This window comes from Ovis aries, chromosome 19, assembly GCF_016772045.2.
Source record: "Ovis aries strain OAR_USU_Benz2616 breed Rambouillet chromosome 19, ARS-UI_Ramb_v3.0, whole genome shotgun sequence".
NCBI classification, from domain to species: Eukaryota; Metazoa; Chordata; class Mammalia; order Artiodactyla; family Bovidae; genus Ovis; species Ovis aries.
This window is the reverse complement of record NC_056072.1, coordinates 44,478,200-44,501,212: the sequence shown is the minus strand read 5'-3', so window position 1 is coordinate 44,501,212 and position 23,013 is coordinate 44,478,200. Positions and strand designations below refer to the sequence as shown.

At 38.4% G+C, this 23,013-nt stretch overlaps 2 protein-coding genes across 15 annotated transcripts in view; one reads left to right on the top strand and one right to left on the bottom strand.

Annotated features, from left to right (window-relative positions):
- Positions 1-10,571, top strand: part of CCDC66 (coiled-coil domain containing 66) — a 53,524-nt gene extending 42,953 nt beyond the window's left edge. For 3 of the 9 annotated variants that reach the window (XM_060402357.1, XM_060402358.1, XM_027958266.2), the window contains exons 15-19: positions 4,880-5,373; positions 6,255-6,295; positions 6,903-7,144; positions 7,396-7,514; positions 8,751-9,018. In XM_060402357.1, the coding sequence (XP_060258340.1) occupies positions 4,880-5,373; positions 6,255-6,295; positions 6,903-7,144; positions 7,396-7,514; positions 8,751-8,837 (983 nt within the window). In that variant the 3' untranslated portion in view covers positions 8,838-9,018. Of the gene's footprint in view, positions 1-4,879; positions 5,374-6,254; positions 6,296-6,902; positions 7,145-7,395 lie in introns of all 9 variants that reach the window. The other 6 variants (XM_060402359.1, XM_060402355.1, XM_060402354.1 and 3 more) reach the window with 3 other exon arrangements.
- Positions 7,676-23,013, bottom strand: part of TASOR (transcription activation suppressor) — a 51,913-nt gene continuing 36,575 nt past the window's right edge. For 2 of the 6 annotated variants that reach the window (XM_027958264.2, XM_060402353.1), the window contains exons 18-24: positions 18,014-18,945; positions 14,979-15,101; positions 13,815-13,974; positions 13,260-13,368; positions 11,887-12,065; positions 11,542-11,706; positions 7,676-11,022 (exon numbers count right to left, since the gene is read on the bottom strand). In XM_027958264.2, coding sequence (XP_027814065.1) covers positions 10,967-11,022; positions 11,542-11,706; positions 11,887-12,065; positions 13,260-13,368; positions 13,815-13,974; positions 14,979-15,101; positions 18,014-18,945 — 1,724 coding nt within the window. In that variant the 3' untranslated portion in view covers positions 7,676-10,966. The remainder of the gene's footprint in view (positions 11,023-11,541; positions 11,707-11,886; positions 12,066-13,259; positions 13,369-13,814; positions 13,975-14,978; positions 15,102-18,013; positions 18,946-23,013) is intronic. The other 4 variants (XM_012099873.4, XM_012099870.5, XM_027958265.2 and 1 more) reach the window with 3 other exon arrangements.

Sequence of the window (23,013 nt, the reverse complement as noted above, 5' to 3'; positions counted from 1 at the left end):
TTTTAGAACATTTTTACCACTCCAAAAAGAAACTCTGTACCCATCCACAGTCATTCTCCATTTCCTTCTTCCTCTCTACTCCTGGGCAACCACCAGACTACTTTCTGTCTCTAGATTTGTCTGTTCTGGACAATCCGTATGATTGAAATCTTTTCTGTCTGGATTCTTTCAGTTAGCATGTTTTAAGGGTCATCTGTATTGTAACATATGACAGTAAGCGCTTCATTCTTTTGATCACTGAACAGGTTTCCATTTTATGCATATACCACCATATTTTGTTTCTATTCCTCCATCAGTTGAGGACATTTACTTCCACTTTTTGGCCATTAGAAATAATGCTGCTGTGAGCATTACTGTACAAATTTTTATGTAGACATAAACTTTCAGTCTCTTGGGGGAGAAGAGTAGCATTGCAAAGTCATAGAGTAACTGTATGTTTCAAGTTTTGAAGAACTACTAAACTGTCTTCCAAAGCAGCCATATTATTTTACATTCCCACCAGTGATGTATGAAGTTTCCAGTTTCTTTATATCCTCACTCGTACTAATTCTCACGGTTATAAAGTGCTCTCTCATCATGACTGCTGACGTTAAGTATCTTTTCATGTGCTTCTTTTAAGTTTTTACATAAGTAATTAAGTAATACCCATGTTGGGTGTCATTATCATAGGCTTACTATGAATCCTTTCAGCCCTCCACCTGTATGTCCAGGAAATTTCTTTTTTAAAGTAATTTTAAAAAAATAACTTCCAGTAACTTCTTATCTTGTTTTAAAATGTAAAATTGAGATATAACTGACATAACATTGGTTTCAGGTATATACCATAATGTTTATACTGTCAGTAGCACAGACTGGGGCTCCAAACAAGTATAAAGGTCTTTCCTGGGAGATAGCAGCAGACTGAAGCGAGGCAGAGGTAACCGTGAGATGGGTCGCTGTGAGAAGCGCAGCAGGACTCTGGGTGTGTGCAGACCTGAGGCCTGCCCCTAGACCTTTTTCAGGGAAGATGAGAGTGTGAGTTTCAGTTTTGTTTGTCCAGTGCCCTGTGGTTGGTAACCTGCCAGTAATTGTCTCTTCAGTTGTTGTAGTCTCATGAGGCCTGGAACACAAGCCCCATTGGTTATAGTCCTGTGGGGCCTGCAAGCAGAAGCCCTTGGCCACTAGAACCAGGTGTTGTAGAGGTGTCTCCTGGTGGCACCTGCAGAACTTGGGACACCATACAAGCGTAATGTATAAACTTTTCGGGAAACACTGCCTTGCTGGCGTAAGGCAGAGGAAAAATGCCAAGATTATATCTAATGACCTCCATTCTCTGAGAGCTTATCCATAGGCCCTTTGATGTGTGCCAAACTCAAGCCTTTCCTTCAGGCTAAACCTTTTGGAAAAGCAAGTAGGGATCTTTTTCAGAAAGACTGGTGGTTTGTTTTAGCCTGCTATTTGTTCAGTGTCCTTGGGGTTGATACTCTGTCAGGAGCTACTTCTCTGATTGTTACAGTTTCATGGGACCCTGGCCTCCAGAGCCAGTCTGTCAGGGGGCAGCCACTGGGCAGCAGTTGCAGAAACCAGGGCACCAGGTGCTCGCAGAAGTTCCCTGCCAGGAGATACTGGCTCTCTGGCCTGGGGTCAAGGGAGAGGGTGAAGATGGCGTGCACCAGCTAGAACAAGGCAGAGGGAGAGTGCTAAGATGCCTCCTGCCACTCCCCTTGAAGCTTGGGAGTGTAATAGGGCAGGGGCAGCAAGGTGGAAATAACAGGCCTGGTGGTGGTGGTGTTGTTGTTGTTTAAATAAAAGGTGATGCCCACCAGCCTCTTTCCACACCCCCACTGTGAGAGTATTCCAGCAAGCCCATAGATGTGTTGTTACATGCCTACCCCTTGGGCCAACGCTTCAACTAATTTTTTTTTCAACCTAATTTTAAATGAGCTTCCTTCATATCAGTGTGATTGGCTGCCTCTGCACTGGGCCTGGGAGTAGGTGACCCTTGAAGAGCTCTTTTTCCCTTCTGCTGTAGCTTTGAGTCTAGTTTTGGTTTTCATGTTAGATGTTTTGGGGCATTATCTGTGCTGTGCAGATCTTAAAAGCGGGGATGCTCAATGGGTTCAAACCCTTCGCTCCTTGGAGGAAAGCTCTTGAGTTCCATCCCAGTTGTGGGTTGTAGCACAGGGACAGGGTTCATAGCTTGATTGTGGCTCAGCCTCTCTTACCTGCTTTGATGCTGGGGCTTTCTCACTTGCCCAGTATGTAGGGGTCACCCAGCCAGTTTTTTAGGTTTTTTGTTTTAGGAGGAAATTGTTCCATATGTATATGTAGGTTCAGTGTGTCCATCGGAGGTGAGTTCAGTATCTTCATAGGTCACCACCTTGAACTAGAGCCCTTCACTTTTTAAACTAATTACCAGTAGGCCCTGCTGTCAGTTATTTGTGGTCTTGGTAACTTAGACAAAAAACAACTTGGCTTGCCATTAAGTAGGGGATAATATTCCTCTGGAAATAGGAGTTGGCTGGTACTATCTTACAGAAATCTGTTCTCTACGTCACACTATTTTCTGCCAGTTAATCTTAGATCTTTCTTCAGTATAACAAGATTACCCACATCCTATGACAGGAAAGTAGAAGGGAATTTGAAAAAAGAAAAGAGGATTAAAGCAACCTGCTTAGTTATCTGAAATCATTTTGCTCATGAGCCCTTGGTATTTTTTTTATTGTTAGCTGTTAGTGTGAAATCTGGTTTGGTCCCTTCTCTATGTCCAGAGTAATAACAAAGTTCTATAAATCCTACACATTAACTAAAGTCAAACTAAGTTTTTAAGACCATGAAATTATGTATATTACCACTGGGTGACTCTGAGGGAATATAATCCATCAGGGTCCTCAAATATCAGTAGTTAAAGATGACTTAATTTAGAAAGGGATTATTTTCAAAGGAGTGGATGTGCAGGAACACAGCAGTGACGCTCTGACTGGTGCTGGCAGCAACCGGAGTGCTAGTGGAATCTAGAAGCCAAGCGTTGGATAGAGAACTTTGAGGGGAACCGTGACCTTTGGGAAAGGTAGTCAGCCTGAGGTTAGCTCATAGGGACTGAGACAGTGGAATAAATAACCTGAATTGTCTTTTCCCTTCCTGAAATCTGTATATGAACACTCAATAAAAACAGAAGCCCAAGGATCCAGAATACCACTGATAAGGTTCTTACCAATCAGCCTGAGAGCAGGGGAGAGAATATAAATGGGTCTAAAGTGGCAAACGATATCCAGTATGAGAGTGATGTGGGCTGGGCAGCCTCACCAGTAGGAATTAGTCCTGGGGCACCTCTAGCCTGGAATAGCACATTTAGATTAATAAGTGGACTTTTTTTTTTTTTAATGGGCAATCCAGACCTCTTTTGCTTAACTACTTGTGAATTTAAAATTTCAATCATATGTGGAAAAATAGCCCTTGTAAGTTTGAGGCTACCAGCTGTTGTGACAGTAGAGCGTGTATATATAACCATGAACATCATATAAGTTGTAAGGAAATTTCACGTCTTTTTTTTCAATGGTGAACTTTTCTTGTTTTCAAAATGGAAAAAAGTGAAAGGTTATATGCAATTCAGGGATAGTCTGCTGGGATAGCATGATGGTACATGAAACATTAAAAAAATACATGAAATGCACTATCAGTAGCAGTCAACATTTCCCTAAAAATTATGATCTTGCATTTCTAAGTGAAAACCAGACAGTCCTGTTTAGAAGTTTGGTTTAAAAAGTGATCTCTATTATGTGATGCTAAGAATGAATCATCTGAGATTTTGATATGTGCTACAGGTTGAATGACCCTTGAAGGCCTTATGCTGAATGAAATAAGCTGGAGTTGAGGGGAGGGGGCAGTTGTGCAGGGAGGCACAAATATTGTATGTTAATAGTTTCACTGGTATAAGGAATCTAGGGTTAGATGAACAAATTCACGTATGGATAGTAGAGTGAGGTTGCTGGGGTTTGGGAAGGAGGTGGAATGGGGAGTTACTGCAAAGTGGGTGCAGGGTTTCTGCAGGAGGTGTTGATTGGTTCTGGAATTGTGGCCTCATGGGTGTGCTTGGTACCCTGAATTGTGCACTTAAAAAGGGTTTAGTGAAAGATTTAGGGAAATTAGAACACTTGTGCCTTACTGGTGGGAATGTAAAATGGTTCAGCTGCTATGGCAAACTGTGACACTGCCTCAGAAAAGTTAAAATACAATTACTGTATGGTCCAGCAGGTCCACTTATGGGTGTATACCCAAAACAGCTACAAAAAGTGAGGTCTTGAATAGCCAAACAAAGAGGCAACACAGGTGTCCCCTGACAGATGAATGAATGAAAAATGGAATGTAATGGGCTATGTGTTTACAGACACACAAATGGTGTATCACTCACACTTAAAAAAGGGAGGAAATTCTGACATATGCTACAGCTTGGATGAGCCTTGAGGACATTATGGTAACTGAAGTAAGTCACAAAAAGACAAATACCTTAGATTCTACTTGTGTTTATAGTGGTCAGATTCATAGAAGGTAGGATGGTGGTTGCCACCAGGTAGCAGGAAGAGGAAAGGAGCTGTTTAGTGGGTATAGAGGTTTTTCTTTATTGCAATATAATTGCTTTACAATGTTGCATTAGTCTCTGCTGTACAAGGTGAACGGGCCATATGTATGTAGGTATCTCCTCCCTCTTGAGCCTCCTTCCCACCTCCCCCATCCCACCCCTCTAGGTCAATACGGAACACTGAGCTGAACTCCCTGGTTTACAAAGTTTTTGAGGGCAATTTTAATACCTTTGAAAAAATGGTTAAGATGAGTAAGTTTTGCATTATGTATATTTTACCACAATTTTAAGAAAAATTAATCACTTGAAACTTTTTTTTAGATGACTTAAGTATAGGAATATTTACCAATACAGAATCACGCTGTGGATCAGTATCAGAGAGGGAAATTATGAATTGTTCATCCCCTGAGATTGCTGCAGAATTTAATGAACAGTTTAACACTAAGAATAACAATCAAGAACTAGTAAGTCCGATTAAAGGAGCCAACTTAGAAAAAGAAAACAGCTGGTATAATGACCAGTGTAATCAGACCACAAGAACAGAGAAGCAAACAAAACATATGAAGAAATGTCCTAAAAGACCTGACTGGAACATAAATAAGCCGCTCAGAAGGTATATTCCAGCGTCAGAAAAGTACCCTAAACAACTTCAAAAGCTGAGAGAAGAAAAAAAGGTAAGAAGGCAGATGGAACTGCTTCATTTGATTGAAAGAAGTAATCCTGGACAAATCTCTCAAAATAGAGGCACTTCACCAGAAGTTCTTGATTCATCTCAAGAAACTGAGCCAAGTTTCAGGCGGCAGCTAGTCAGAAAGGTAAAGCTGTTCTAAAAATTGTTTCTTTAAATGCGTCGAAGTTTTTAGAATGAGACTACAGTTTCTCACATGCATGTTTTGACAAGGAGAAATTTGCTTTAGTTTATTTTACACCAGGGGTCAGCAAACTATGGCCCAAGGGCAAAATACTGAATGTGCAGAAGCAGGCTGCAAATTTAGTGCTGCTGCCTGCTACTGCACATGCAGTATTTTAGGGACACATCCATGCTCATTCTCGTGTCTGTGACTAACTTCACGCTGCACGTTTTATCAGAGTAATTGCAACGGACACCACGTGGCTAACAAAGCTGAGTTTACTATCTGTCCTTTACAGAGAAAATGTACACTTAAACCCTGTATAGATTAGTAGTATTCTTTATTCAAATACCCATTCAAAACTCTTGTTTATAGTCTGTACATATAGAGCTTCCCAGGTGGCTCAGTGGTAGAGAATCCACCTGCCAATGCAGGAGACCTGGGTTCAATCCCTGGGGTGGGAAGATCCCCTGGAGAAGGAAGTGGCAACCCGCTCCAATATTTTTGCCTGGGAAATCCCATGGACAGAGGAGCCTGGCAGGCGAAGTCCAGGAGGTTGCAAAAGAACCGGACACAACTTAAAGACTAAAACCACCAGTGACAATGAATATTCGAACCGACACTCTTTGAGAGAAATATAATCCAAATATCCAAATAATGGGCAAGGTCAGGAATGACTGGTTTGGTTTCTCTGACTGGAGAAATACCTAGCCTGTTACCTAGGATCTGGTGCTCAAATCATTGTTTGAGAAACATTATAACAAGTAAACCACTACAATTATTTGTGGGGATATATGGAAATACTGTTATTTACTCCTTTCTACATTTGTGTATCCATCATATAGGAAGAAGAACCTCTGAGAACTAATTGTTTTAGCAAGGAAAGGTATGTTATGGTTTTCATTGCTACTTAGTGCTTTCTATGTGATATAAAGGTCAGCCTAAGCAGAAATGTGACATTTTCTATTAGCTCCAGATTTAACAGTGTTGATTTTCCAGATGTCAACAGTGGAATAGACATTCTCCTTGGATTGAGAGAGGGAAATGACTGGTTAGCAATGAGAAAATAACCAATGGCAAATTTAGAATTGTTTGCTTTTGATTATGAACCATCTGGTTTAGAGTTGTCTCTGAATGTGGCTCTAACAGCAGGTTTACTTCAGGTGGCATAAGTTGTATTATGAACATTAGGCTCAAATCAGGTAGCATTGATTGATCCTCAGAAGCTAGTAAATTTTTTTCTCCCTGTTCTAGAGAGTGTCTGTATATCCTCAGCAAGTAGTAATAACGCACATATTAATCGCGTTTTATTGGCCTATTTTAGGAAAAATCATAAAACTCAAGCCTTTTATACACAGTGTTCCCTAAGATGTTATAAGTACTTTAGAATAAACTGAAATGTGAAGAATAGAAAATGCTTAATCTAAAATAAAAGACACAATAGTTGATTGATTAATGCTTAAGTCCTTTATTGTGCTTTTGGGAAAATACAGGTCTCAGTCGCCACCAATTCCGGCAGTGAAAAGCAGAACGCAACAAACTCAGACACTAAAAAATAGTAATTATGAAAGAGAGAATCTGATCTCAGGACATAGTCAAACAGAATTATCACCTGGGATTTCTGATCCATTTCATTTTATTCCGTATGTCCGAACCAACGAGGTCTATTACCTGGATCCAGATGCACCACTGTCTAGGCCTGTAACCCAGGATCCTCACTACAAAAATGCACATGGTAGGTAAATGCATCCCCACCCCAAATTCAAAACCCAAATTAGTATTCGAGTAACACTGTTCTACCCCAGGAGGGGGAGGATTTCACTCTTTCAGAGTCAACTATAAAATTTTGTATTGAATATGTATTACTTAAATTGGTGCTTTCCTAGGATATAAATTAATGAGTCCCTAGAAAATTATAGCATAGGGCTATTTCATAGTATCAGAAATGTATTTGATTTTTGTCATTTACATCCTGTCTCACCTCAGACCAAGAACAAGAGCTGTTTGCCTCTGACCATCTCAGGGACCCACTTCTTAATCCTAACTTGGTGAAAAACAGGGATCGACAACAAGCAATCCTTAAGGGACTATCAGATCTGAGACAGGTACGAGCCTTTCACAAGTGTAGGTGTGACCATATTCTGGTGGAGGACTCTGATAGAATGGCTAAGCAGTTACTGAAGCCTAACTGATGGATTACATGACTTAGGTCGTCTCTTTTCTTCTATTTGATTCACATTTCTTTCCAGCATGAAATCATGAGACGTGAGTATTAAAACAATTTTATTGAATGAAAATGCATACATTTGAAATGGCAAAGCATGATCAATAAGGCCCGAAAACCAAAGGCAGAAAATAAGTACAGTTGTGGTTTAATTCTTAGTAATGCAGTTCACAGTTTTAAAAAATGAATGTATTGGCTGTGTTTAGAACAGAGCATTGACATAAGACCCAAAGAGCACTATATACTCAGTGTGAAATTACATGTATTGTCTTACCAGACTTTTTCTCCCAGACCAACTGTGACTCATTACCTTTCTCAGCTAAAAAATCCAATATTTAAGTCTATATAACTTTTCTCTATCAGGTAGCCTTGAAGAAACACCTGTTGCTGTGCTTTAAAAAATGACATACAAAACTGCATCTGCAGTTAGTTCTGATTCACAGTATGCTTTCCCCAAATAAACTGTAGTTTTAGGAGTACCTTTTCCATGTCCAGTCATTTACAAATGCCTCATCTATTTTAAGTTGTTGATTCAAGTGTTTGTTAACATTTTTTTTTTCTATAAAGCTAGACAATCACCCCACTAATACAGGATTATCAAGAATCCTTTAGCTTTTTTTACACGTTAGCATTGGTTACACCTGGATTGAGTTTTGTAACTCAAGCTCGGTAATTCACACAGATTTTACTTACATTACCTTTTAAAATGACAAGCATACTCTAGAGGAGACAAATAGTTGTGAGGTTAAGAGAAAGAATGTAATATACATACACCTTCACCTATATAGTGACCATGTCTTATTTCAGCAGGGCCTTGTGTTAGCCACTAAGGTTAATGCAGTCAGCATATACACTGGATGTTAAGGGAGACTCATGATCTTTTTAAGACATTTGAGGAAAAGGTAAGGGGTGGCGCCTCTTTAAGGAAGGCCATCTCTATTGGTTTTATGCTAAAAATATGAAGACAGTGTTACAAATCTATAATAGTTCTATCTATATATATAGTAAGTACAGTATCCGAGTGAGAAAGTCTGGTATAAAAATTGAAAACATGTTTTCAAAGTAAATAGAATAGGGTTAATTTGCACACCTTACTAACAAATCAATGTGATTTCAGGGCCTTCTCCAGAAGCAAAGGGAGTTGGAAACTAATCTCATGCCTTTAGCTGCAAATCAAGAAGAGAATTTTAGTTCTTCGTTTTAAATGTAGAAAATTAAATCCTTCATTTGTGTTCCAAATTATAAAATGTGGTTGTTGCTTAACTTTTTACAGGTAGCCTAAATTTATTTTTTAAATGCTTATTTAAAACTTGTACATAATGTAGAAAAATGCTGTGTATGTATATTATGTATTTAAAACAATAAAACAGTTTCATAAAAGCTCAGTTAAGAAAAAGTTACCTGCTCTGTCACAATGTGGGTATTTATCTACTTACCTTAACACAGCCTGGAGTTTACAGATAATGTTCTTCCACACTCTACATGTAGGCTTACTAATTGAAACACCACTTATCTATTATATTCTATAAAAAGAGTTTTTGAAGAGTAGGACTGAAAGTTCTTTTAGTGGCCAAAGGAAGGTCTGATGTCACAACATTACTAAAATAGCCCAGATTCAGCTTCGGCTTATGAGGAAGTTTTTTTAAGTCCTTTGATGACTTTTATTGTAGAAACTATAGTTTTTAAAAACATCTACAAGTTTGTATTAGTAATGAAGCATTTTTTTAACCAATACATGTGGATTCAAAATTCTTATCTCCACCATGTACTTTGGTACAGCACTTAAGTGCTTACTTACCACCTGAAAAATATACATACATTTTTTCCTAACAATTTAAAAACCTGTAGGAAAGTTGGTTTCAAACTGTTAATAAACTGCCTGTAATAACAGAAACCTATCTTTTGAAATATGAAACTGAATTTGGTTAAGTCTAAGGACCACACAAGCACTGAAAAAAATAAAAGCTTGACCAAAATTTTAGTAACAGGCACAATTACATGGTTAAGTCTAAAGATAAAAAATAATGCTGCCTGGTATTAAGTCCTAAGTACATAGTTTTATAACCTAAATGAAATTGCTTTGTTCAATAAATCCTGAGGTATTGAGCCAAAATCCTGTAAATATTTATTAACATCACTGGCTTATACCTGTGTAAAAACACTATACAAAAGCTTAAATAAATACAATAGTTGATACATCATTTCAGCAAAAGTATTTGGGATAATCTGACATTAGAGGAAGAAAAGTAAAGCCACTACTGTGCACTATCCTTTTGCAAATATCCTAGTTTTATATATAAAACAAGCTTCAATTTGAAGCCAAAGTACAGATGACATATAAAGTGTAAAACTTAGAAGTGCCAACATGAGATAATTCAAGTACAATATATGTTAAAAATATATATATTTATTTCGATTTTCAGAGGCTTCAACTGTTACAGGCCATCATGATTTAAATAAGGGGCAAAAAAAACCATGAGAAAGGAAACCTTTTGTTTAGAGAAAGAAATATAAATTGTTAATTCACTTTTAAGAAACAGAAAAAGTCCGTAACAACCTGTTTTTAAAAATTACTATAATTATTTCTCTTTTGAAAACGGCCTGCAAGAATCACTTTTCCACCAACTTAACGGAGATGGAGAGTTCTCTCTATCCAAGCTTTGAGTATAAGCAGATAAAAAGTCATTTTCACTTTCTTGAGTCTGACTTGATGAAAGGGCATATGGTGTGCCCAAAAATGTCTGATGAGTGAGAACATTAAAATGACTAAACTGATGGGACATATTTAATCGACTGTGATAAACCTGAAAGTTGCTATATGAATCTTGTTCAACTGAATTACTGTTCTCTCCTTCAGAGCATACTCTATCAATAGAAGCTCTCTCTGCAGAATCAATTTGATAAGTCTCATCTTCTAATAAACTTTTTTGCAAGTCAAGAGACGATTGCAACTCAATTTGAATATTCTTTTTTTGATCTGTTCCACGTGATCCTTTGGTCTCTTTCTCCAATATTTCTGAATGAAAATTGCTGCATACTTCTATTTGTGAGATTTCATCCCCTGAATCCAGAGACATATCCTCTTCATCCTTTTCATCGTTTTCTATAAGAGCTACATTTAAAAAACAAAAAGTCCTCCTCTATTGAAATACACAATTTGTTTAAGTTTTAAAATTATACACTACTCACACAATATAATGCGTCAGGGTCTGCAAGTCCACAATCCCTTAAAGCTTGGTCTTCTGCCACAAGTTCACTTAGTCACAACACTCACACTAGGTGTGAATGTCCAGATAATCCGATGCTAAAAGCTTCTGCGAAATGTGTTCACGTTTAATGTTGGGAAATCCCAACTCCCAGCTCCAAAGGGGTTAATGTCAAAACAGCATCTAAAGTTATACGGTAATTCAGTATTTGACAAGACAAATATAAAATAAAAATTCTGACATCTAGCTTCACTGGATTACTACTAAATTGGTTAGCTCTATCAAATGTTCGATCATCTCTGCTTTTCCTCGAAAACAAAACGTACATCTTTCATTTTACATAAAACCTGGAACCAAAGCAGAGGCCATCTCACAAAAGACTAAAGCTATAGATATTACTACTACTTTATCATTAAACTGCTTTAAATCACAACAGAAGCCAGTAATACATTACCTCCAAAGAAAATGCTTACTCTATATTAGTATGCAGTCTACCATTAACAGCTTACAACAGACTACAGTATAATAAATGAGATTTTGTATATTTTAAGTAAAAGAATGATAAATGCCTTGAAACACTTCCCCTGAAGCTGTTTACACTGACGTGAGCAGTTTCAAAATAAGTTTTCATTATATGAAATCAAAGCAAAACCATTCTTTTTCTGTCTATCTTAAAGAAAATGAAAACTACTGAAAAGTTACCTGACTGGGACTCAAGATTCTCATTAGCACCAAGCAATGGAAGGTTTTCCTCTGTGATTGAGTTGTGATAGCCCACAAGGGTTTTAAAGTTTTGCATGAAGTCTTCAGCAGTTGCAACCACTATTCCATTATCAGTGTAACTGGAAATCATCTTGATACTCTTTTCTAATATGGGGGGGAAAATGTTGAATATAAAACACTTGAAAATATAAAATTATAACGCCTGCCCGCAGCCCTCAAAAACCCTTTCCTCCACATTTTCATAAACACCCCACACAGTGCCACAAACTCCTTTCATCCACATTCCTGAATTCACAGTAGAAAACTTAAGAGCACGTGCTTTACCTGTTAAAAAGACTACGTGCCGGTGCTGTATGTTCTGAGCCTGAAGTCTGATAAGGCAGTCCAATTCTGGGGCATTTCGAGTTTGTGAATCACAACTGTGATATGACAAAATTTCAACCAGATGTTTCTTCTGATAGACATTCAGTAGCGTCAACAGACTTAGAGCTTTAGCATTCAATCTGTGAAATTAAGTAGTTCAGTGTCTGGATCTGCATCTCTAAAATTTAGTATGGATGTTTTCACTTGAAATTGACAACATAATTTCTCAACAGAGGCAACTGATCACAACCACACTGCTTGGCTCACTGCCTGACGTATGGGTGCTTCTGAGTTGAGGAAGAGTAGAAACTGTGCAATCCCATGGTTAAGGGCTTTCTCTGGGTCCAAAGCCTGAGGACCAGTTACTCAGTTCAGACAAAGATCTCAACTTATTAAATAAATTTCACTTCTCTTCAGCTTCACTAATTTAGAAATGCAATGAAAGGCATAAAAGGACAGAAAGATATAAATCTTTCCTTCAAACAGAACATGGCTCTAAGCTATCTCTACCTCCAGACATAAGGCAACCTGTGGTAGAAATTATTGGCTGTTGTCAGGCAGATGAGGGTGCTAACTTGAACAGGTTATACCTTTGGGCCTCAGTGTTGGTATCTGTTATAAAAGACTTGCCCAATGCCTACACTTCACATGATTTGACCTTTTTAAAAAATCAAATTCAATGAAAATTAATTTAAAATTATTTAGGCCTGAATTTCCCTGATTGTGTGCCATGGAATTTCAACAGGTACAAGAAGAAAAAAAAGTTTTGTGGCCTATGTTTTGGAAATACTGACAGAATGTAACATAGTATCCTTAACTACAGTTTCTCAGACCCTTAACTGTGTAAATAAGGACATTATATGGACTCTAGCAGTCATCTGATTACAACAATCATTTGCAGAGCCTCTCAAGGGACTAGTTACTATTCCAAGAATCATACTTTGAGAAGTGACTTCTGGACATGTTAGACATCACTTATTTACACAAATTAGTGAACTAATCATAGAACCCCTTATGTCAAAATTAATCCTTGTCTCATGTGTAGTGTTATTAGAGTAACTGGGATAGGACCTGATCTAGCATATATACAGTTCCTTGGCATATATACAGTTCCATTAAAAAAAAAATGCTGATTATCTCATTTCACAATTCTAAGCCCAAATGGCAAAGGTCATATAAACTTTGGCAAACCTCTACATAAACCAGAATACCATCTGGCTGGCAAAAGATACCTGTGACAACCAAGCAGCATCTATCATCTATAAACAGAGAGAACAAAATTCTGTGAACAAAATGTTAAAGTCAACAACCAATAGTTATTTTTCAAACCTTACCTGCCCAGTTCCTTTAGTTTTTTCTGAAATTTACAGTGGACTTTCCATTGCCATTTTCCTTCTGGAGTACTAAGTTCTTCGAGGAATGTCAAAAAATTTTTAAGGTTCTCTGTTAGAGATAATGAAGTTTATTTTAAATTCAATAAATAAGTCACTCCACAACTGAATTATGGAAGACATGTTTGCTGATATTACGTAGGAACACCTACTTTCCTATATAGTATTTTCTCTTTCTCCCCCCTCAAAGGGAGACAGATCTAGCGATCTCTCTGAGATCCAGTAAAATAAAATCTACACACAAAAAACAAGTTTAACAAACACCAAAAGTAATCTAGGTGAAGTAGGTGCAGAGAGCCCTGCTTTATGCCAGATTTAGAGAAGTTATTCATAGAGTAGAAAAATGGCAAAAAAATCTGTAGTAATAAACATTCCAAAAAATGATGGAAATTACCTGTGACTGGCAGAATGGACAATACATGAAAAAGTACAAGTGAGTCACTTATGAGAAAAACCTAGAGAAGACACAAGTTACATGCTTAAAAGAATAAATCTTACCAATTGTGATTACTTCTGGATTTAGAATGGATTCATCAGAAACAATAAAACCTCCAGATACAAATAATTCATTGTATGTATGATTTTTAACATCATCCAGACTATCAACACCAGCAAAACTAACACAAGGGAGCTTCTTTAACATCACCAAACAAGGTACCTATTTAAATACGAAAATAAAAATAGAAATAAGGAAAGACTAAAGTGTGAAATGTACCAGAAACATACTGTGGCTCACCTGTACTAGTTAGTGTGTTGCCTCTGAAAAGTCAAATGCAAAAATATTTACATTTTTTCCAAATAACAAACTAACATGTACTGGGCATCTATGTTGACAGAACACTCTAAGGAAGAGGCACTTACAACAGACCTGGAAATTCATCATTCAGAATGATGAATGCTAACTTGTCTTGCTCTGTGAGTACTGAGAATTTAGATGAGGGAAGAGCCTGGAACAGTCACAAAAGACTTCAGAGAGCAGTGGTGCTTGACACAGGCTCATAAGGCTAGATGCTGCTGCTGCTGCTAAGTCGCTTCAGTCGTGTCTGACTCTGTACGACCCCATAGACGGCAGCCCACCAGGCTCCCTCATCCCTGGGACTCTCCAGGAAGGAACACTGGAGTGGGTTGCCATTTCCTTCTCCAATGCATGAAAATGAAAAGTGAAAATAAAGTCGCTCAGTCATGTCTGACTCTTAGCGACCCCATGGACTGCAGCCTTCCAGGCTCCTCCGTCCATGGGATTTTCCAGGTGAGAGTACTGGAGTGGGGTGCCTTCTCCGAAGGCTAGATGGGGCACCCCCAAACCCAAGGGACACGGGGACTGGTTTGGCAAAGAGGGGGTAGAAACAGGTTTTCCAAGGACATATGAATGAAGGTGGTAACAACAGTCAGCAGACCCAGTGGCATTCAAGGAGTCAATGTTCTTACTCTTGACTAAGCAATAGAGAAGATATGTGATAGGCTACAATTTAAAATTTTGCAGAGGTACAAATAGGAATCCCACAAGTCAATTCACAGAGCATAGTGCAGGTCCTCGATGTCCTAAGCTCCAAGATTTATCTCCTTTAAAACTTAACAATATTTATAAAACAAACAGCTTCAGTCTCAAAGATAGTAGACATTTTTTACAACCAAAGTAAGGAATTCAGTGTAATAGTCTACCTTGTGAATGAAACCTGCAATGTCTTCATTTTGAATAATAATCAATAGTTTATCTAATTTTGATCTTCTTTCCAAAAACTGTTCTGGGTGACACTCTGTATTGCCTAATTTGATAAGATACTCCTGTTGAAAAGAAAAAACAAACTAAATCAACATTTGAAAGTTTTCTTGCAAACATCCATTTTACACCAGAAATGCAAGATAAACTGGTTATATTTAACTACTACTGGACTATAATTAATGATGACCTTTACACGAGGGCCCTCAGAGATCAAGGCCACTCTTAGAGAAGACTCTGAAGCTCAGAGCTTTCATGGTCACAATCACAGCATTACAAATCCTATGCAGTCAAAGCCAAGTAAATGCCAGCTGGGGTAACAGAACGGAAAGAATGGATTAGCCCAGGTTTTTAACTTCAGACTTTTTCTGGGCAACCACTCACTCACTTCCATTTTCTCTTCCTTTTAAAGCAGGCCTTTGATTATCTGCAGCAGTTACCAGTATATTCTTTCAAAGTTACAAAGCACTCTTCCAACTGCTGAAGCTCATTTAATTCACAACCACCCCAAGATCATTCATACAGAGCTTCAATATGTACAGTGGTACTTACACATTAATTAGCCCTGCCTGTCAAGTCTACACCTTCAAACAAAACAGACTCTCCCAATAATGCCTCCTGCCATGCTGGTGACACAGTGCTACCTTTCAAAGGACACAAGATAACCAGTCCTGTCAGCGTTCTCTGCTTGCTGGGGGAATCCTGAACCCTGAAGCAAAAGGCAGGATTCTGAAGGTCACATTCCTCATTTCAGACGCAGAAGCAGATTCATTTTCTCATGGTTGGCAAGGCTGGTTACGTAACCATAAATCTAAACCAACCTTGCCCCCAGCAGTGTTTAAGAGCTGTCTATAAGGGTCATACCCAAAGAAGTTGTTTCTGTGTAGCCCTGAAGCATCTTCTATGTTGTTTCATTTTACTCTAGCCTCTAAAGCCTCTGGAGAGAGCCCCTAGCAGCTTACCATCAAGTTATGAAAAAGGAAATTAGTGTCTAATAGAGCTGCTTGTAATTTTTGGTCTCTTTACACTAAGAAGCTTTAGATGCAAGTTTGTTTTATATAAGAGTATAACTCATAAAGCAACAAATCATTTTGATTCCAGAAATATTCAGGAAGTTTAAAATTTTATTCATGAAGTCCTATACTCTAACATTTTGCAAAATTTCTAATGGGTATTAATTAAAAGAGTTAAAATCTAATCTAATTTCCTTTTATTTTAAAAATACACATCCTTTTTCTCCTCTACATAAATAACAGAAATATGATTTACTCTAAACCATAATAGATTAAAACCACCATTCATAAGTAAACACATTTACTCTAAGTGTTTTACAATCTTTAAAATACACTGGGAGATGGAGTTACGCTGAGCACACTGGGAACTGTGCCCAACCCACTCTCATTGAGCTCCATGCCAATGTGCAGTGATGCCCACAGAGACGTGGAAACATGCTGCTGGGGGTGAAAAAGTGTTGAGAAGCTCAATGCTTAAACATACAGGGCAAAAACACAACCAAGAAATTCCTGAAAAATCTGGTTTCATCCTCCCAAGGAACTACATGGAATGAGTAAAGGCAACATGCTGAGGACTTGGCTGCCTCCACTTCCATGCTCTTCACCTTCCCCTGAGCACATCAGGTCAAGTATGCCAACATCAGAGATCCTCAAACTGACAAAGGCTCGGGGCATGTCAAAGCATGGAGTTTCTGAGGCACGCTGGGCTGTAGGTCACTTACAGTCCCTTCTCCTTCCTCTAACTAAAAAAGCAGAAGCTCATCATGGTAAGTAAATTGCATAAAAGAGCAGGCATATTTTTAAAACTAAGGCATTCCCTTACTAAGGAAAACTAGGGCTTCCTTCCCTTGTGGCTCAGCTGGTAAAGAATCCGCCTGCAATGTGGGAGACCTGAGTTTGATCCCTGGGTTGGGAAGATTCCCTGAAGAAGGGAAAGACTACCCATTCCAGTGTTCTGGCCTGGACAATTCCATGGACTATACAGTCCGTGCAGTTGCAAAGAATTGGACACGACTGAGCAACTTTCACAAAAACAACGACACAAACAAGGCATTCCCTTAAGGAATTAAAATGCTATACAGTTTAAAGTGAGTGAAAGGGAAGTCACTCAGCCATGTTCAACTCTTGCAACCCCATGGACTATAGCCCACCACATGCTCCTCCGTCCATGGGATTCTCCAGGCAAGAATACTGGAGTGGGTTGCCATTTCCTTCTCCAGGAGATCTTCCCAACCAAGGGATCGAACCCGGGTCTCCCGCCTTGCAGGCAGACGCTTTACCATCTGAGCCACCAGTGAATACTAACTGGCTAACTACTATTACTAATTACTAGTTAACCACTAATATAATTGTCCCATGTGTTATGAATTATATGTCTCTATGTGTGTATTTTTTTTAAAAATCAACTGCCTGAAATGCTAGTCCACTCCATAGCTTGAGTACAAAAACAATTCCCTGCAATAAAGAATCTTTCATGATTGGGTAAGTTTTTCAGAAACATGTTTTTTGATCAGTAAGGGCTATAGGGAACCCTGGCATGACCAGGACATCAATAAACACAGAAAGATACCAACATTAGGTCATCCAAGACGGTTCTGTTTTCTATATGACTGATAAAACCCCATAAGGTAAACAGTGACAACTTCATTTCTCTGCACCTCTCCCTCTACTTTGTTAAAACAACCAAGAAACATTTAAAATCTTTGAATCAATAATGTAAAGGTATGACAATTGTATGCAGTTGGTCTTTAAAGTGATACTATGCAAAATAAGATTCAAAATTCTAAGATGTTTAGATCATAGGTTCTGAATTTAGTTGAACTTACTAGTCTTTTACTCCACTCTGCATTAAATTATAAAAAATAATATGGTCAGCATTTAAAAAACAAAAAATCCATTTTATAGAGGTCAGACTCAACAACACAAGTTTAGATAGCATTATGATTACCTTCTCATTTAGTTACCTTTATTTCTTTACAGAGAACACTCTCTTCTTCTTCATGAATATAAAATTTCACAGTATTTTTCTGGACATCTTTCATGATTTTAACCAAACTGTTAAAAACTTCAGGTTCTAACTGGCTTATAAAATTTGAAAGAGCTGGCTGGGCAGAAATGTTTACATCATTGGGCGATTTTGCTGTTTCTTTTTCTACTGGTTCCCGGGCAATATCACCAGGTACAGTATGATCAGAAGTCACCATTGGCTCTGTGGCTTGATGTGGCTGGTTCACCGCTACTTCAGCTAAACCCAAAGCTGAGGAATGCTGCTCCTGAGAGCTGGCATCTTTCAAAGGGTCACTACCAAGGAGTTCAAGACGGTGTTTACTGTTGAAGTCGCTTGAGGAAACTGGAGTGACATGCCTTCCCAGAGGACTCAGTGCTATCTTAGGACAAGACTCATTAAGACTGACTGGTGGCAAATTCCCACTCTTGGCTGATGCTTTGATAATAATAGTATTTAGTTTCTCATGCAAGCCATCTACAAACTCCTGCACACCAGCTTTGGAAGTCTTAGAATATATGAACTCGGAAAGCCGTTTCATCTTCTCTTGCGTTGAAAATACAGGTGTGGAAATTCTACTGACATATGAAACATTCTTTTGCTTCAGAATCTCTTCTATCTTCCTAGAAAAGAGATTATACTCTCCTAGCACTGTCCTCTCTGTGGTCTCGCTCGCTGCGGGTGGCTCTGGGGCTGGCACACACTGCTCCTCCACTGTCAGCACCTGACCTGTCAACACGTCCTCCTCAGTGGTGCCCTTCAGTGTGTCTGTAAATGGAGAGGATGGAAACTGGTAATCAGAGCCTCTCTGTCTACTTATTACCCGAGGGTCATTAGGAAAGGCCTCCTGTGGTGGCAGACACACCAGCTGTTCTTCTGGTGATTTCATACCTATACAGGAAGAGTTTATTATTACAAAAGCAATCCAATATTAATGACATCTGAAAATACAAACTCATAAATAAGGGGGAAAAAAAAGGCCAGGTCAACCATATATTTAGAACAAACTATGTATTGGAAGGTAGAGTAAAAACCTCAAATAATGGTATGACCCTATCACCTATGCGCCCTTATTTTATGGCTGCTTTTCATATTTCAGTAGCTCAAATGACAAGTCTGAATGTTACTTTCTTTGATTACTTTTGAAGTACTCAAACAAATGCCAATTTAACATCACTATACATTAAGTCACTTGCTTGCTTCTGCTTCCCTACCTTTCTGTACACCTGACTCTAACAGACATATTTTAATCAGAATAGTTAGTTGCAACAGCTTGTTCAACCCCTATAATCATTGCGAAGTAATGCCCACTACTGTGGTAACACCTTCTTAATATGAAAACTTTGAGTGTAATGCAACTGAAAGAACATCAAGCTGAAATGCTGTGGGAATAAGTTGCATTCAGGATCTAGGATAATTAATTTTATCTGTTTTCATATTGGAATGTGAAGTCAAGTGGGCCTCAGAAAGCATCATTACGAACAAAGCTAGTTGAACTGTTTCAAATCCTGAAAGATGATGCTGTGAAAGTGCTGCACTCAATATGCCAGCAAATTTGGAAAACTCAGCAGTGGCCCCAAGACTGGAAAAGGTCAGTTTTCATTCCAATTCCAAAGAAAGGCAATGCCAAAGAATGCTCAAACTACCGCACAGTTGCACTCATCTCACATGCTAGTAAAGTAATGCTCAAAATTCTCCAAGCCAAGCTTCAGCAATACGTGAACTGTGAACTTCCAGATGTTCAAGCTGGTTTTAGAAAAGGCAGAGGAACCAGAGATCAAATTGCCAACATCTGCTGGATCATGGAAAAAGCAAGCGAGTTCCAGAAAAACATCTATTTCTGCTTTATTGACTATGCCAAAGCCTTTGACTGTGTGGATCACAATAAACTGTGGAAAATTCTGAAAGAGATGGGAATACCAGACCACCTAACCTGCCTCTTGAGAAATCTGTATGCAGGTCAGGAAGCAACAGTTAGAACTAGACCTGGAACAACAGACTGGTTCCAAATAGGAAAAGGAGTACGTCAAAGCTGTATATTGTCACCCTGCTTATTTAACTTCTATGCAGAGTACATCACGAGAAACGTTGGACTAGAAGAAACACAAGCTGGAATCAAGATTGCCGAGAGAAATATCAATAACCTCAGATATGCAGATGACACCACCCTTATGGTAGAAAGTGAAGAGGAGCTAAAAAGCCTCTTGATCAAAGTGAAAGAGGAGAGCGAAAAAATTGGCTTAAAGCTCAACATTCAGAAAACGAAGATCATGGCATCTGGTCCCATCACTTCATGGGAAATAGATGGGGAAACAGTAGAAACAGTGTCAGACTTTATTTTTTTAGCCTCCAAAATCACTGCAGATGGTGACTGCAGCCATGAAATTAAAAGACGCTTACTCCTTGGAAGAAAAGTTATGACCAACCTAGATAGTATATTCAAAAGCAGAGACATTACTTTGCCGACTAAGGCTGTCTAATCAAGGCTATGGTTTTCCTGTGGTCATGTATGGATGTGAGAGTTGGACTGTGAAGAAGGCTGAGCGCCAAAGAACGGATGCTTTTGAACTGTAGTGTTGGAGAAGACTCTTGAGAGTTCCTTGGACTGCAAGGAGAACCAACCAGTCCATTCTGAAGGAGATCAACCCTGGGATTTCTTTGGAAGGAATGATGTTAAAAAGCTGAAACTCCAATACTTTGGCCACCTCATGCGAAGAGCTGACTCACTGGAAAAGACTCTGATGCTGGGAGGGATTGGGGGCAGGAGGAGAAGGGGACGACCCAGGATGAGATGGCTAGATGGCATCACGGACTCGATGGACGTGAGTCTGAGTGAACTCCAGGAGTTGGTGATGGACAGGGAGGCCTGGCGTGCTGCGATTCATGGGTTCGCAAAGAGTCGGACACGACTGAGCGACTGAACTGAACTGAACTGATGGGGCTGTTTACCTATGGGGTTGCATAGTGGATTTGCTACAATGTTAGCAGCTAATTAGGGAAAGAAAGGCTCAATAATACAGGAAGAGAACATATTTCATAGCTGCATTAACAGTAATGCTTTTTGATAGCACTTTAGTATTTTTATTTCGCTTGGAAATAATTCCAAGAGAAATCATAATAGCTATTACCCCATTTGAGATGAAGAGATCATTAAGCAAGCTAATGCTAATGGAATTATAACTTTTGATTCTTGACAACTAGCTCAATTCATAAGAACATAAATCCTAAATTATTCTCCTCACAAATCCTAAATTCAACCACAGTATGTTTTTGAAACTGCATTGCAAAACAGGCACCCTAAATCTCTCTGTAAAAAACAAGGGGAAAATATGTTTAACAGCAATTTATAGTAATACTTTATTTCAGTAAAGACAAAGTTTTGTTATTTTTGTCAAGTTCCTATTAGATAATTTTATCTTCCAAAATATTCCTAATTTTTCTTAAATCTTAGCCAACATTCCCTAACAAATTGCTACTACAGTATATAAAATGTTACCTCTAGATCAGAAAGTCCACAGAGTTTTAGTTTTCAAAACTGTAGTACTTTTAAGATATAGTGGAATTCCTATTAAAGTTTATACCCAGGTATAGCAGTGTAACTGCTCTATATAAAACTCAGTTTTGATTTCCCCCACAGTCACACTTTTGTAAATGTTTAAACAGCTCATCAGCATTTAGTTTATGACATTTCTCTACCAACCCCAGTGGTTACCATGAACCACTGCATCCATTAAGTACTGCAAAGGCACCTGTCAGCAGGATATGAAGACCATTCAGGAGGTCTGTAGGTGAAAGGGAAGGAGAACAAGCATCCAGTGTACCAGTTCAGAATTACAACTGTATGAAACTGATAAACCAGAAAAAAATTCAAGTTCCATAAACTAATTTAGGAATTCTGAACATATTTCTTAGATCTGCAGTATGGCATTTAGTGGACATGCGAATGTCAGGATGGATACATGAGAAAATGTAACGAGGAACCCCGTGATGATCCAGTGGTTAGGACTCTTACTGACAGATCAGATCCCTCCCTAGTCAGGGCAGTCAAGATCCCACAAGCTGCGCAGTGCAGCAACCAATAAATAAGTCTGTAACTAACGTTGACTCATTGGATGAAATGATATGTGTGGCCTAGGGTTGGAAGGCATTTTTTGAAGTATTTTTGTACTTCTTTGACATGTACCATGTCAAGTATCTGATTTATTGAAATAAAAATTTTTAATTGCATCCCATAAAACAGATCAGTTAGGGAGGACATTTAAAAACTTCTGAAGGGAAAAAAAAAAAAGGGCTTCTGAATGGTTTATTATTAAAAATACTTGAAATACATTCTCCCAGAGTTTTCTGCTATAGTTAAGACCAAGCAGCTTATTCCTGAAGGGCTATGGATAAGGGAAATGTTTTTAAATTGAAATAGAACTTAAATTCATTTGGGGAATTTTCCATATTAAAAATCTAAACCAAATTCCCTTTTGAAAATGCAAATGATCACCATCTATTTTGTACAGAGTCCCTATTTTTATTAAGATCGAAAATTTCATTATTTTAAAAATTCTTCATAAATGATTTAAAAGAAATACATGTCAATATCATAACAGTACGTTTTCTACTATCACTCAAGCGTTGTGGCACTTTGGCTTTAAGTGCAAGGAGAGTAGTGAGTTCACTAAAGGTAACATCATCTGGATTTTTATACTTTAACAGGAAAATATGAAGGTGGTATGCCAAATAAAGACTGCAGATGCAGATGGATCATTCTGAGACATAAACAAGATACCTGACTTCTCCCAATAAAAAAGAATTACTGACAGAAGCAAAACATAGATGAGTCCCAGACATAAAGTTGTGTAAAAGGGCCAAAACCAAAAGAGTGTAGGTTCCATCTACCTTAAATTCAAGAGCAGGTCAAACTAATCTATGCTGAAAGAAGGAACACTGATGATTATTGTTTGGGGCAGG